The 13,216-nt window shown below is 40.7% G+C and overlaps 1 protein-coding gene across 1 annotated transcript; it reads right to left on the reverse strand.

Annotated features, from left to right (window-relative positions):
• Positions 1–1,550: 1,550 nt before the first annotated feature.
• Positions 1,551–13,189, reverse strand: LOC133114791 (protein rogdi homolog). Its single transcript, XM_061224443.1, has 11 exons — positions 13,014–13,189; positions 12,435–12,506; positions 11,566–11,648; positions 10,998–11,052; positions 10,329–10,409; positions 9,360–9,455; positions 8,607–8,705; positions 6,531–6,644; positions 5,753–5,802; positions 3,667–3,793; positions 1,551–3,089 (listed from the first exon to the last, which is right to left on the reverse strand). The coding sequence occupies exons 1-11, from the start codon at positions 13,095–13,097 to the stop codon at positions 3,048–3,050; spliced, it is 903 nt and encodes a 300-aa protein (XP_061080427.1). The 5' UTR covers positions 13,098–13,189; the 3' UTR covers positions 1,551–3,047.
• Positions 13,190–13,216: the final 27 nt, after the last annotated feature.

The raw sequence follows: 13,216 nt of genomic DNA on the forward strand, positions 1-13,216 counted from the left end.
GTATTCTTTCCAAAGTCTTCAATTAAAATTTTTATGAAAGAATGAAAGCAGTCCATTTGTTTCTGAAATTTTAATTTGCTTACCTGTCTTGTGTGTATGTACAGTACTGGGCAAAGGTTCCTACGCACCCTAGATAAAAAAAACATACATTTGGTCTTAGATGTTAATTTTTTTTAAAGCATTTCACTAGAAAATGGCAAATTTGAGATTTCCAAGAATTTGCCCCCAAAAAATGTAATGTAGAGAATATTTTGTATTTCATTAAATAAAGTAGGATATTCAATTTTGTGATAAAACATCAGGATAGTTTTACCATCTGACGCCGTTTTAAAATGTAAATTGTACATTTAGTGATATTTATAAACATTTCATTCAATTCTGTAAAGTGAAGATTTTATTTAAAAAATAACGAAATGAAAAGTTGCTAAATATCACAAATAAAGAGCAGTAAAACGTAATCAAATCACTACAAAAAATATAAGTAAATTGGCTGGCTAGTATACGTTTGTTATAAAAGTATACAAGAACTTGCCACAGTTCTTTGGCACTCTCACTTTCTTTTAGCTCTCCAGGCAATCCCAGACAGTCACAATAAAGTTTTTATCAGAAATGAAATCCAAAAATACAATTTGTGGGGGTAAATGTATTCTTGGAAATCACACATTTTCTACTGTCTCAGTAATGCATCTAAGACCAAATTTATATAAAAAAGGGTGCCTAAGACTTCTGCACAGTACTGTATATATGGTCAAATGTTCTGAGAGGAAAACCGCATAACAAAACTGCCTTGTTGATATCAGGGAGACCTGCTGATATCACTGCCTTGTTGATATCAGGGTGACCCGCTGATATCACTGCCTTGTTGATATCAGGGTGACCTGCTGATATCACTGCCTTGTTGATATCAGGGTGACTTGCTGATATCACTGCCTTGTTGATATCAGGGTGACTTGCTGATATCACTGCCTTGTTGATATCAGGGTGACCTGCTGATATCACTGCCTTGTTGACATCAGGGTGACCTTTTCAGCAGAGCACTAGTCCTGACAGTTAGAAACACAAGGTGGCAAGATCTGAAAACTTAAACTATATTTAATGTTTATTTTACGAATAGAATAAGCATGAACAAACAGGACTGAATCGGTGCGATTTGTCCAAAGCTGTAAAAATCCTTTTTTAGAAATCCAGTTGTGCATCCCTTTAATAGAATATGTCATGATCATGCTAGTAGTAATATACCTTTACAGAAACGGTTATACGGCTAAGTATACAAATTATTGCTGCTTTCAGATATTGCCATATATATATATATATATAAAAAATATATATATTCAATCCTCAAGAGTCCAACAAAAAAAAAAAACAACACCTCGGTAACAATGCAGCTTATGCAGTAAAGTAGGTCTGTGATGTGATACAGCAAATTAGGTCATATATTCATACATCTAGGCAGACATTGTGTAGAGTAGATGGTTTAGAACACACAAGTTAATTTATATACTGCAGAAAAATAAGAAAAACACTACTGGAGTGAACAAACTGGTAAGCCATTATTCCTGTTTAGAGTATTTATTTAGTGATTATTCATTTCAGTTCATTTAGGTTCTCATCTCTTATTCAATAATAGAGTGAGTGCTAGATTTACAGGGTGGTGGTGAAGTAAGTAAATGCACATTCAACAAAGAAATGAAAAGAATCACATTTAAATAAATAAGCATGTTTTATGACAAATAATAATACATACAATTAAATAAACAAACAAAACCTATGGTGCAAGACACCATAATCAGGAAACGATGCTAATAGTACTGAAATATGGTCTCATTTTGCTGTAGGATTTACATTGCTTTTACATTTGTTTGGTCATGCAACACTGCTTAAGTGGCGAGTCTGGCCAAAATCTCATTTCATTTGTTGCATCAATTGCCTCTGCCATTATGAAATCAGTTCAAAAGCACAATCTAAGCTCAATATACAAGAGTTTCCTATCGATTGTTCATCTGACTAATCTATATTTTAATTGCATAGAAAGCATTTTAAAAAACATCATTTTCATCCAGTATATTTTGTAGTTGGTCAAAGCATTTGCTTATTTTTATGTTTTGAGTACACAATTCTGAAGTTTATTGGAACAATTTTATGACAAAGTATGTGTAGGATCTTAATAGATATACTAGTCTGATTCATCTTACATGTCACTTTATATTTTGTCCAAACTTTTACATTTCAGAAGCACTTCACATAGATTCTAATAGCTAAGCCAGATAAGGGGAAATGTCAATAACAATTTTCTGACTCGAAATAAAAAAAAAACTTAAAGATTTAAATTTAAAAAATCCCCCCCCCCTCAGTTTTCCTTTTTTTTCTCCCAATTTGGTTGCCAATTGTACCTACCTATTCCAGTTGCTAACTGCTGAGGATACACCATCTACAACCCTGTCCCCCGGTGGCCTGGGGAGATTTAATGACCGGGAGGAACGCCTTCCCCCAACCTGCATGGCCTCAGTCCCACGACCCCAGCCCCAGGCCATCGGGGCGATCCTCCTAACCCAGCCGAGTCCCTCCCCCCACCCCCATTATCCCGCTCCCACGCGAGCCGCCCAAACTCGGCTTTGGCAGGACCGGGACCCGGGCCGCGGTCCCCGTTGTACGACGGCATCGAAGCGATGCCTGCACGGAGGTCCGGCGCTTTAGCCGTGCGCCACCACGACTGCCGTTTCACAAAATTCAAACAAGAAAAATACTGAAATAATATTGACGGTTCAGATCTGAATTCAGCTGCGCTTGCACGTGCCCTTGAACATATACCTCGGGATCCCTTGTCCAAACTGATGAATCGCACAGTCCAACATTCCGCTGCCCCTGATGCAGTTCATAGTACAGTTCAGTCCAGTTCATGTAAAATGTTGGTCCTAGTATCACCTCAATACAGAACTAAGCCACACATTCTGAGTTTTTCAAATTGCCCGCAACCAATAACACTGGCAAAAATAAAAATAAATATTCTCATGGTATTATAGTTACACTTGATGCTGCCGGCCCACCGACTAGAATGGTCTGTAGTTCCAGTAACTGGAGAAGACTGAAATCTGCAAAGAAGACCAGAGGAGTGTTCCAAAAGATTTAATCATTAAACGGAAGTTTATAAGTTACTACATAAAATATACAGCATGGAATTTAGAAAGGTTATTCATTTACACCACACAAGAATAAAGTCTGTCTTGTAGTGGCTGGATAAAGTATTTTCTTAACTGTGAGTACAAAGATTTCATCAGAATTATATTAACCACTGAATTATACTGTCTGCCAGGAAAAATGGCACTTTAAGATATTAAGCCATCCACAATTAGACAAGTAGCAAGAGATGAGAGGTCAACCAGAGTGCAACCAGCATACTGTCAACTGTCGTCACCCAAGACTTTTGAACCCTTTCATGTAACGCCACTGTTACACATTTGCTGTCATCAGCAGGCACTGCTCATGTTTTTAACAGTTTGGGCAGCTCCAAGGCTAAAGGTCAGGCCCCACCCACTCTGTTGTGGCTCCACCCACCCTTATCAGGCCCCACCTACCCTGTTGTGGCTCCACCCACCCTGCTGAGGCCATACCCACCCTTCAGAGGCCCCACCCACCCTGTGGAGACCCCATCCGCCCTGCCTCACCCACCTTATCTTTCAGCTGCTGGCAAAGCTGTAGAGAGATGCTGAAGAAGACCAGCGTGTCGTTGAGCCATGGAACGACACATTCCACCTTCTGTACATGACTGACTTCAAACCTGGTGCTGTTGAGTTCACTGGCAGCAAAGAGACCGGAAAACACAGATAAATGCAGAGATCACTCAACACAGTAAGATTAAAACATAATCTGTAATTACACCAATCATCAAACAGTAATATTAAAACGTGTCTAATCACACCAAAATTACAGAGTAAGATTAAAATGTGTATGCAAGTACACCAATCATTACACATTGATCAGGCTGCTTGAACCCCACATTTTCCAGCTTGCACCTACAGTCCTATAGAACTGGAACAGTAAGGTCAATTCCTTTGTTTTTGCTATACACTGAAGACAATTAAGTTTGAAATCAAAAGATGTACATGAGATGGCAGATCTGAATTTCATCTTTCATTTCCTGGTATTTTTACAGGTGAGAAAAAATATTGGAACATGACACTGACAGGTGTTTTTTCACTTCCCTAATGTGTTCGGTTTCTTGATTGGTTAAACAATAAATAGTTCTGAATGTCTACTCTTGGTTTTAGCCTTGGGGTTTTGCCTGTGAATACTCCAGTTGTGTTAGAAAAGATGAAGATAAAGACCAGAGAGCTGTCTTTGGGAGAAAAGCAAGCCATTTTGAAGCTCAGAGCCATTGCAGAAGCATTGGGGATAGCTTGTACAAAAACTTGGAATGTCCTGAAAAAGAAAGAAACCGCTGGCGTACTGAGCAACAAACATTGAACAGGTCGACCAAGGACAACAACAGCAGTTGATGACAAAAATATTGTGAGAGCTGTGAAGAAAAAACCCAAAACATCAGTCAGTGACATCACAAAAAATCTCCACAGGGTAGGGGTGAAGGTATCCAAACCGTTCAAAGGAGACTTAGAGAGCAACAATATAGAAGCTAGATGCAAACCACTCATCAGTAGTAAGAATCAATTTGCAAATGAACAAATTTCCACAAAAGTTTTAGAACAAAGTTTTATGGACTGATGAGACCAAGATTAACCTCTACCAAAGTGATGGAGAGGTGAAAGTGTGGAGAAAGAAGGGATAAGCTTGTGATCCAAAACATAGGAGCTCATCTGTGAAGCACGGTGGAGGAAGTGGCATGGCTGCTTCTGGAGTGGGCTCACTAATCTTTATGGATGATGTAACTCATGATGGTAGCAGCAGGATGAACTCAGAAGTCTACACAAACATTCTGTCTGCCAACCTATGGAGAAATTAGTCCAAACTAATTGGGAGGAACTTCATCATGTAGCAAGACAATGACCCAAAACACACTGCCAACACAATGTAGGACTTCATTAGGGAGAAAAAGTGGAAGGTTACAGACTGGCCAAGTCAATCACCAGACCTTAACCCAATTGAGCACGCATTTCACCTCCTGAAGAGGAAACACCACCCAAAACAAACAACAACTGAAAGAGACTGCAGTAAAAGCCTGGAAATGCTTCACAAAAGAAGAATGCAACAGTTTGGTGATGTCAATGGGTTGCAGGCTTGATGCAGTTATTGTAAGCAAGGGATATGCTACCAAATATGAAGTGTTATTTACTTAAATACTCTCTGTTCCAATACTTTTGCTCACCTAACAATTGGTCTGATACCAAAGGTGGTATGTTCTAAGTAGTTTAACACATCTAGGTGTAAATACCAGGAAAAAAGCTGAAATTCTGAACTCCTGTCTCATGTCCATCTTTTTATCTCAACACCAAATATATTCAGTGTATTGCAAAAACAAAGGAATTGGGCTTGATGTTCCAATACTTTTGGAGGGGACTGTATATTATTATTATTATTATTATTATTATTATTATTATTAAATGGATATATGCAACTTAAATATGCAGTACATGGCACATGAAGGCAAAGGGTACAATCTGAAAAATATCGCTGGCAAACACTACTGTCAATATGAGTATGTTTAATTCAATATGAGTATTGTTCAGAATACTTCACTTAAAACTGTAATTGGAGAAGTAATGTAATATTGGGGAAGTGAAGTAATATAGGGGACACTTACAACACAGCTCCAGGATTATGCAACACTGAACTCCCAGCAGGCTTATAATTCTGTACAGTAAAACAGAGACAGAATTTCAACACGGGTCTCACATGCAGCACAAAAACATAAATAAATAAACAAATATATACATTTCCCGTTCAAGTAGTCTATACTGCATTGGAAATGCACAACATGATAGGCAATACCTTCTTTAAAATACACTCACTACTGAGTAAAACACTGCGAATGTGGGAATGGTGCACAGTGCTACCTTGGCTGTTAAAGGCTGTTAAAATACACTCACTCCTGAGTAAAACACTGTGAATGTGGGAATGGTGCACAGCGCTACCTTGGCTGTTAAAGGCTGTTAAAATACACTCACTCCTGAGTAAAACACTGTGAATGTGGGAATGGTGCACAGTGCTACCTTGGCTGTTAAAGGCTGTTAAAATACACTCACTCCTGAGTAAAACACTGTGAATGTGGGAATGGTGCACAGCGCTACCTTGGCTGTTAAAGGCTGTTAAAATACACTCACTCCTGAGTAAAACACTGTGAATGTGGGAATGGTGCACAGCGCTACCTTGGCTGTTAAAGGCTGTTAAAATACACTCACTCCTGAGTAAAACACTGTGAATGTGGGAATGGTGCACAGTGCTACCTTGGCTGTTAAAGGCTGTTAAAATACACTCACTCCTGAGTAAAACACTGTGAATGTGGGAATGGTGCACAGTGCTACCTTGGCTGTTAAAGGCTGTTAAAACACTGGGAGTGTGGGAATGGCACACGGTGCTACCTTGCCGGTGTTCGGCTGGAGGGCGTGCAGTTGGTATACAGTCAGGCACAGCTTGCTGAGGTTGATGTAGAAGTTCACCATCACGTCTCCTGGCACCGGGGGCGTGAACATTTTCTGGGGGAGGCGCAAAGAGGAACAAAAGAAAAGTTGTAGAGACTGGGGCTGGGCTGGATTACACTTTTAACACATCCCTTTCCCTGGAGGGAGGTATTTGCTGACTAATTTTGTGACGTGCATCAAGCAAGCTTTGGGAGAACCGGGGGTAGAACAAAACAAAATGGAATAGACGAGGATGGAACAAAACAAAATTGAATAGACGAGGATAGGGCAAAACGAAATGGAATAGACGAGGATAGAACAAAACAAAATGGAACTGAACTGCAATCGCAGCCTATACAGGAAGTAATCTCGGCTCTGTGCGGAACCGTTTCCTTCGTCCTTCGGATAACTTTGGAATGTTCATGAATAATTCACAACAACCACCCCATGTTATTTTTTACTGATACTAGAGAGTGTGGCCTATAGCGTAGTGGTTAAGGTACATGACTGGGACCTGCAAGGTCGGCAGTTCGATCCCTGGTGTAGCCAAAGATCCGTACAGCCGTTGGGCCCTTGAACAAGGCCCTTAACCCTGTATTGCTCCACGGGAGGATTGTCTCCTGCTTAGTCTAATCAACTGTACGTCGCTCTGGATAACAGCGTCTGCCAAAACACTTGTGAGAGTATCTTAAACCTCAAACCACAAACAAAAATGCATGCTTGGATTTCCCTTCTTCACGGAAGCGTGCATTATATGCCCTTGGCGGGAGGGATGAAAAAGCGAGGGAGCAGGGGAATATAATTGCTCTCTCCTCTTTCATAATTCGGAACTGAACTTGGTGCGGCCACCTTATTTCATCCTGGCATTTTGGGTATTCCCCCACTGCCGCTACCATCATGAGTTACATCATCAATAAAGATTAGTGAGCCCACTCCAGAAGCAGCCATGCCAGCCCAAGCCATGACACTTCCTCCACTGTCCTTCACAGATGAGCTCCTATGTTCTGGATCACAAGCTTATCCCTTCTTTCTCCACACTTTCACCTCTCCATCACTTTGGTAGAGGTTAATCTTGGTCTCATCAGTCCGTAAAACTTTGTTCTAAAACTTTTGTGGAAATTTGTTCATTTGCAAATTGATTCTTACTACTGATGAGTGGTTTGCATCTAGCTTCTATATTGTTGCTCTCTAAGTCTCCTTTGAACGGTTTGGATACCTTCACCCCTACCCTGTGGAGATTGTTTGTGATGTCACTGACTGATGTTTTGGGGTTTTTCTTCACAGCTCTCACAATGTTTTTGTCATCAACTGCTGTTGTTGTCCTTGGTCGACCTGTTCGATGTTTGTTGCTCAGTACGCCAGTAGTTTCTTTCTTTTTCAGGACATTCCAAGTTTTTGTACAAGCTATCCTCAATGCTTCTGCAATGGTTCTGAGCTTCAAAATGGCTTGCTTTTCTCCCAAAGACAGCTCTCTGGTCTTCATTTGGTTCATCTTTTCTAACACAAATGGAGTATTCACAGGCAAAACCCCAAGGCTAAAACCAAGAGTAGACATTCAGAACTATTTATTGTTTAACCAATCAAAAAACAGAACACATTAGGGAAGTGAAAAAACACCTGTCAGTGACATGTTCCAATATTTTTGCTCACCTGTAAATCAGGTGATCTGATACAAAAGGTGATATGTTCCAAGTTCTAAAACTTCTGTGGAAATTTGTTAATTTGCAAGGGGGGGGGAATCGCCAAAGTGGGGCAATCCCCAAAATGACATTACATTACATTATTATGTTGGCAGACGCTCTTATCCAGAGCGACATACAGTTGATTAGACTAAGCAGGAGACAATCCACTCCTGGAGCAATGCAGGGTTAAGGGCCTTGCTCAAGGGCCCAACGGCTGTGCAGATCTTATTGTGGCTACAGCGGGATTAGAACCACCGACCTTGCGTGTCCCAGTCATTTACCTTAACCACTACGCCACAGGCCGCCCCATAATGGCCTGGGCCTTTGGGAAGGGGAGGGTGTGCGGCAGGCTCACCATCAGCCCGCTGGAGGCCAGCTCGGGGAGAGTCATGGAGGCCGGCGTGGTGAGGCGACTGCGGGCACGCGTCAGCTGCAGCATCACCGCGTCCATCAGCTGCTCCAGGAACACGCTCGTTAATTAAGCACTTCCACAGCTGGCTTCTAACCACAAATAATTACAAACAAACATCTCGCAAGAATAACTGCGATTGCTCGCTGACTGAAATCAAGAGTGCTTTGCAAGAAAGACCTGCTCGAAGTTTAAACCTGCTCAAAGATTAAACCTGCTCGAAGTTTAAATGAGATAAGTCACTCTCCTTTTTCCTCCTCTCACTGTCAGGAGAAATGTCATTCATTGCTCTTTACTTTTTTGTTGTGACACAACGCAAATAGCTAAAATCTCATTTTCAGTCAGAGACTACAAAAATTCGGCAAACAATTCCGGCGTGCTTTAAGTTAAACAACACTTTTTTGCATTAAAGCAATATAGTGGTGGCAGACAGTTCCCTGGATTCCAAATAAAATGTAATCGTTCCTCCATTTCACTGAGGCAGCCTAAGCATTGAATCTGAGACAGACACTCATTCTATCTTATTTTTATTTATTTATTTATTTTTGTCAGGCATTTCAGCGCAAATTGGATGTCTTCAAAATGAACAGAGGAAAATAATGAGCACTGTGACTGGCTCCCTGACCCATCCATTACTGACATGGACATTTGTAACACCAATCGGCAGGCACAGAAGGCGGGTCCTGTGCGAATACGCACCTTATTAACTTGGGCTCCCGTTTTAAAGTGGTATGCCTCGTCCCTGCTCGTGAGCAGCTGAAGCGCTTGGTTCACGTGGTTCCTGGCATCCTGGATCTAGAGTGAAACAGCAGGTAGACTCAGATCTCTAGCAACACCTCTGGGTCTCCAGTAGCCATTCATATCAGGAATGGAACTACACATGGCGAAAAAAACAATGTATGCTGGGAGGTTAGCGGTTGAACACTAGTTGAACGCCTCGCCATAAGGCTGACATAACACTGTCATACACATGAAATAGCAGCTAACTTATGATGTCAGGTTATGTCAAGTGACATAAAACTGGAGCATCTGTCATAATTTTACGGATAACAGTATGACAGTTTTATGTTGTTTGACATCAACTGACCATCTTCTGTCATATAGACACAGCTCAAATAAACACTGCTTGAAATGTCAAATTGTACACCTGGGTAAGTGCTTTTATTATTATTTTTATTTAATGTTTAATTGAGTAGGGACAATGCCAAGAGACATAGCATCATTACTGCCAGTTTACACCAGGTTCATGTCGCTGATGTTCTAAATACAGAGATTATAGATATTGTTAAGTTTCCAACTCCCATCCCTAGTTAGGCTTTTTTACATTTACAATGAGCATTTCACTTGCCCTGGACAAAACTCTGGCAGGCCTTACTGTTGAGCCCTAGGCAGGCCCCTGCCACTAACTGCCACACTGAGACTCCCACTTAAAGCCTAGTCTTTGGCCCTTCTTGCAATTGCTCTGTCCAGTTGCTAGGATACCACAAACCTATTCATTTAATGTGTCATCACAGAAAATAACACTGATAATGCCTCCATTTAGTAACAACATTCAAAGACTCTCATGTACAATTCAGAACATGAAGACTAGGACACTTTGACACTATGACACATAAGACAGCCCTGCAGGTCTAGACACTATGAAATATAACAGAAATAAATCAGTACCTGCTGTAATTTCCATTGCTTGTCATCCCGGAATGTAAAATGCAAGACTTGATTACTTTTCGCCATTTTTATGTTGATATCCTGTGAAAGAAATTATATGGATAAAGTGCCAAACTCCTAGAGCACACAACAAACCAACAATTAAAAGAAAGTGATTCATTTAAACCACAAGCCCTCCGGTCTTAAAAAAACGTAAAAGGATTACCTCTGATTAATGTTTAAAAGGCATGTCCCTACAGAAAGAGTACATGACTTTTATACTGCTTACAGGTGGGTGTGGTTATTGCACCATCCTGTATTTTTAATGTTGACTAAAAAGCTTCACAACTGGGTTTATGGTTCAAGCGGAATGGGATGGCCAGGATACTATCTGGGTGACCTTGGCCAACCCTAGCCCACACATGACTATGTCTTCATGAGCCAGTCACATGTTACAGGCTTCTTAAATCTAAATAAGCACACTCCCTGGTTTTCATTATACAACACAATGCTAAAAACACTAATTAAATGCTGAACAGACATACAAGTAAACGTTAGATGCATTCATTTGCTGTTCACTGTTAATGCTATCTTTAGAGAATTTTATTTAGAAACATGTTAATATCCCAATGTGTAGAGATATCCTACACATTCTAATATCCCGAAAGAGAATAATACAATGGCACTCACAGCTTGGGTAAGTGCTTCTCCTTGCAAAGTAAGTACTCCTTTCACATGGTCCATGCTGCAAGTCAAAGGAATTATGGAAGACATCACAAGCAGTAAGAAATGAAAAGAAAGTTATTTGCGCAAGGTACCAGCCAAACCCAAACTGTTAAGAGTAAATACCAGTATAACTGGATTATCCATCCATCATCTTAACCTGCTTATCCTGAACAGGGTCGCAGGGGGGCTGGAGCCTATCCCAGCATATATTGGGCGAAAGGCAGGAATAAACCCTGGACAGGTCACCAGTCCATCGAAGGGCACACACACCATTCACTCGCACACTCATACCTACGGGCAATTTAGACTCTCCAATCAGCCTAATCTGCATGTCTTTGGACTGTAGGAGGAAACCCACGCAGACACGGGGAGAACATGCAAACTCCACACAGAGAAGCCCCGGCCGGGATTCAAACCCATTCAAACGCCTTGCTGTGAGGCGGCAGTGCCACCCACTGCACCATCCGTACGAGACAAGAGTATCTGCTAAAAGGCTAAAATGTGGACACACTTATCCTTCAGTTTTTCTTACGTTGAGCTGCCCAGTATGAAGTTCTCTTGCTTAACTTGGCTTTCTATGCCTGTTGCTGGCATAGAAAAGCGGCGTGAGGCTTCCTGTATGGAGAAGAACATACAACAGAAACATGTTTTCCAGGAAAGAAATCAATAAATGTAAAAGTATCAGAAGACTTCCATAGAAACGTAAAGTGTTTACAATCAAAGAAATCTCCTCCTCTGTCCTCGACCTCGCCCACTCACTCAACTATTATATTTTATGCCGTTTTACATCTCTGCTTTTCGATAGCGGTCACCATCGAGGTAAAGCATTTCAAAGACTGACAATTTGAACGAATTGTTTCGCTTTGATGTACTTGTGCTTCTTCACCTCTGCCATTGCAGTACCTAGCTAGTTTCTAGCTTTCTTATTTCATTAGCTAGCTAGTTTCTAGCTTTCTTATTTCATTAGCCAACTAGTTTCTAGCTTTCTTATTTTATTACCTAGCTAGTTTCTAGCTTTCTTATTTCATTAGCTAGCTAGTTTCTAGCTTTCTTATTTCATTAGCTACAAACCTAATCGAACTCCACCAGCTCTGCAGCCACACCCACCCATAGCCAAATAGAAAAGAGTGTACCCAGAAACGTCCCAAACACGTTTTAGAAGTAAAAATACAGTCAGGGGAGAAGGGATTCTGTAAATGTGCGCAAAGGCAGAGACTGCCAACATGTCACAGATATAACTGAGCATGGTTTTTTAAAATAATATTTTCAAGGTAAAGATTCCTGCATATTATGCCTTTTAATAAATGCATACACTACCGAAACTAAACTAACCACAAAGACCAGACTGTAAGCCACTAATAATGCCTTCAAATAAAATATAAATTAAATAAGAAATCGTACCTTCAGAATATCCTGTAGCTGCTTCAGAACAGCATGCACCTCTTCTTTCAACAACCATTTGAACTCCTCCTCCTGAAACATTATAATGAAAAATTGTCATGCTTGTATTAACTATCATCCCGGCATGCATTATATTTAAACATGCCATTACACCAGTTGAAACTGTAAACTGACTTATAAAAATCAAAGCAATAGCGTGTGATATGTCCTGCTTGATTAAGGTCCAGCGACATTGTCAGGCCTGTCCTCGGCTTAAGAGCTGTTGTTTTTCCCACGGTCAACTTGCATATTCAGCACATGCACAAGACCAACGCAGGATTGTAAATTGATCATCGTACAACCATGAAAGAACAGTTTTTACATGACACTGCGATTATGTGTTGTATCACAACTGCAATGTACAAGCTGAGCCAGGTTAACTTAAATGCTACTGTCACTTCTTTTTCCAGCTCGTCAGCTAGCCTATATAACAAGCCAGGGACCATATTTATCCCAGCGATATGAACAACTGAAATTGTAGTCGTGCAAATGAATTAACGTTAGTCAGCTTGACTACATAAATTAACCATTTTCTCTTACCAAAACGGTTCTTTCGGCTTGGCTTGCCGCTGACATCCTAGACAGATCAGATAACATAAGTCTCTGCGATGCGTGAAGAGCCATGAATACAGTGGTAATGTCCCCACTTCTTATCGTAGCCCTGACTAGCTAGCTAGTAAATATTTGTTAACATCACAGAATTGTTCTGTGCCGTTCGATACTTGACATTGGTTGACTCCAGT

This window comes from Conger conger, chromosome 16 (genome assembly GCF_963514075.1).
Source record: "Conger conger chromosome 16, fConCon1.1, whole genome shotgun sequence".
Taxonomy (NCBI): Eukaryota; Metazoa; Chordata; class Actinopteri; order Anguilliformes; family Congridae; genus Conger; species Conger conger.

Excerpts from the sequence above, each read along its gene's own strand:
- LOC133114791 (XM_061224443.1), bottom strand. The coding sequence starts at position 13,097 with ATGGCTCTTCACGCATCGCAGAGACTTATGTTATCTGATCTGTCTAGG. Across the intron at positions 9,456-10,328 it reads AGCAATGGAAATTACAGCAG|ATCCAGGATGCCAGGAACCA; the intron begins GTACTGATTTAT and ends GTTTCACTCTAG. Across the intron at positions 3,090-3,666 it reads GCCAGCAGCTGAAAGATAAG|ATTTCAGTCTTCTCCAGTTA; the intron begins GTGGGTGAGGCA and ends TCTTCTTTGCAG.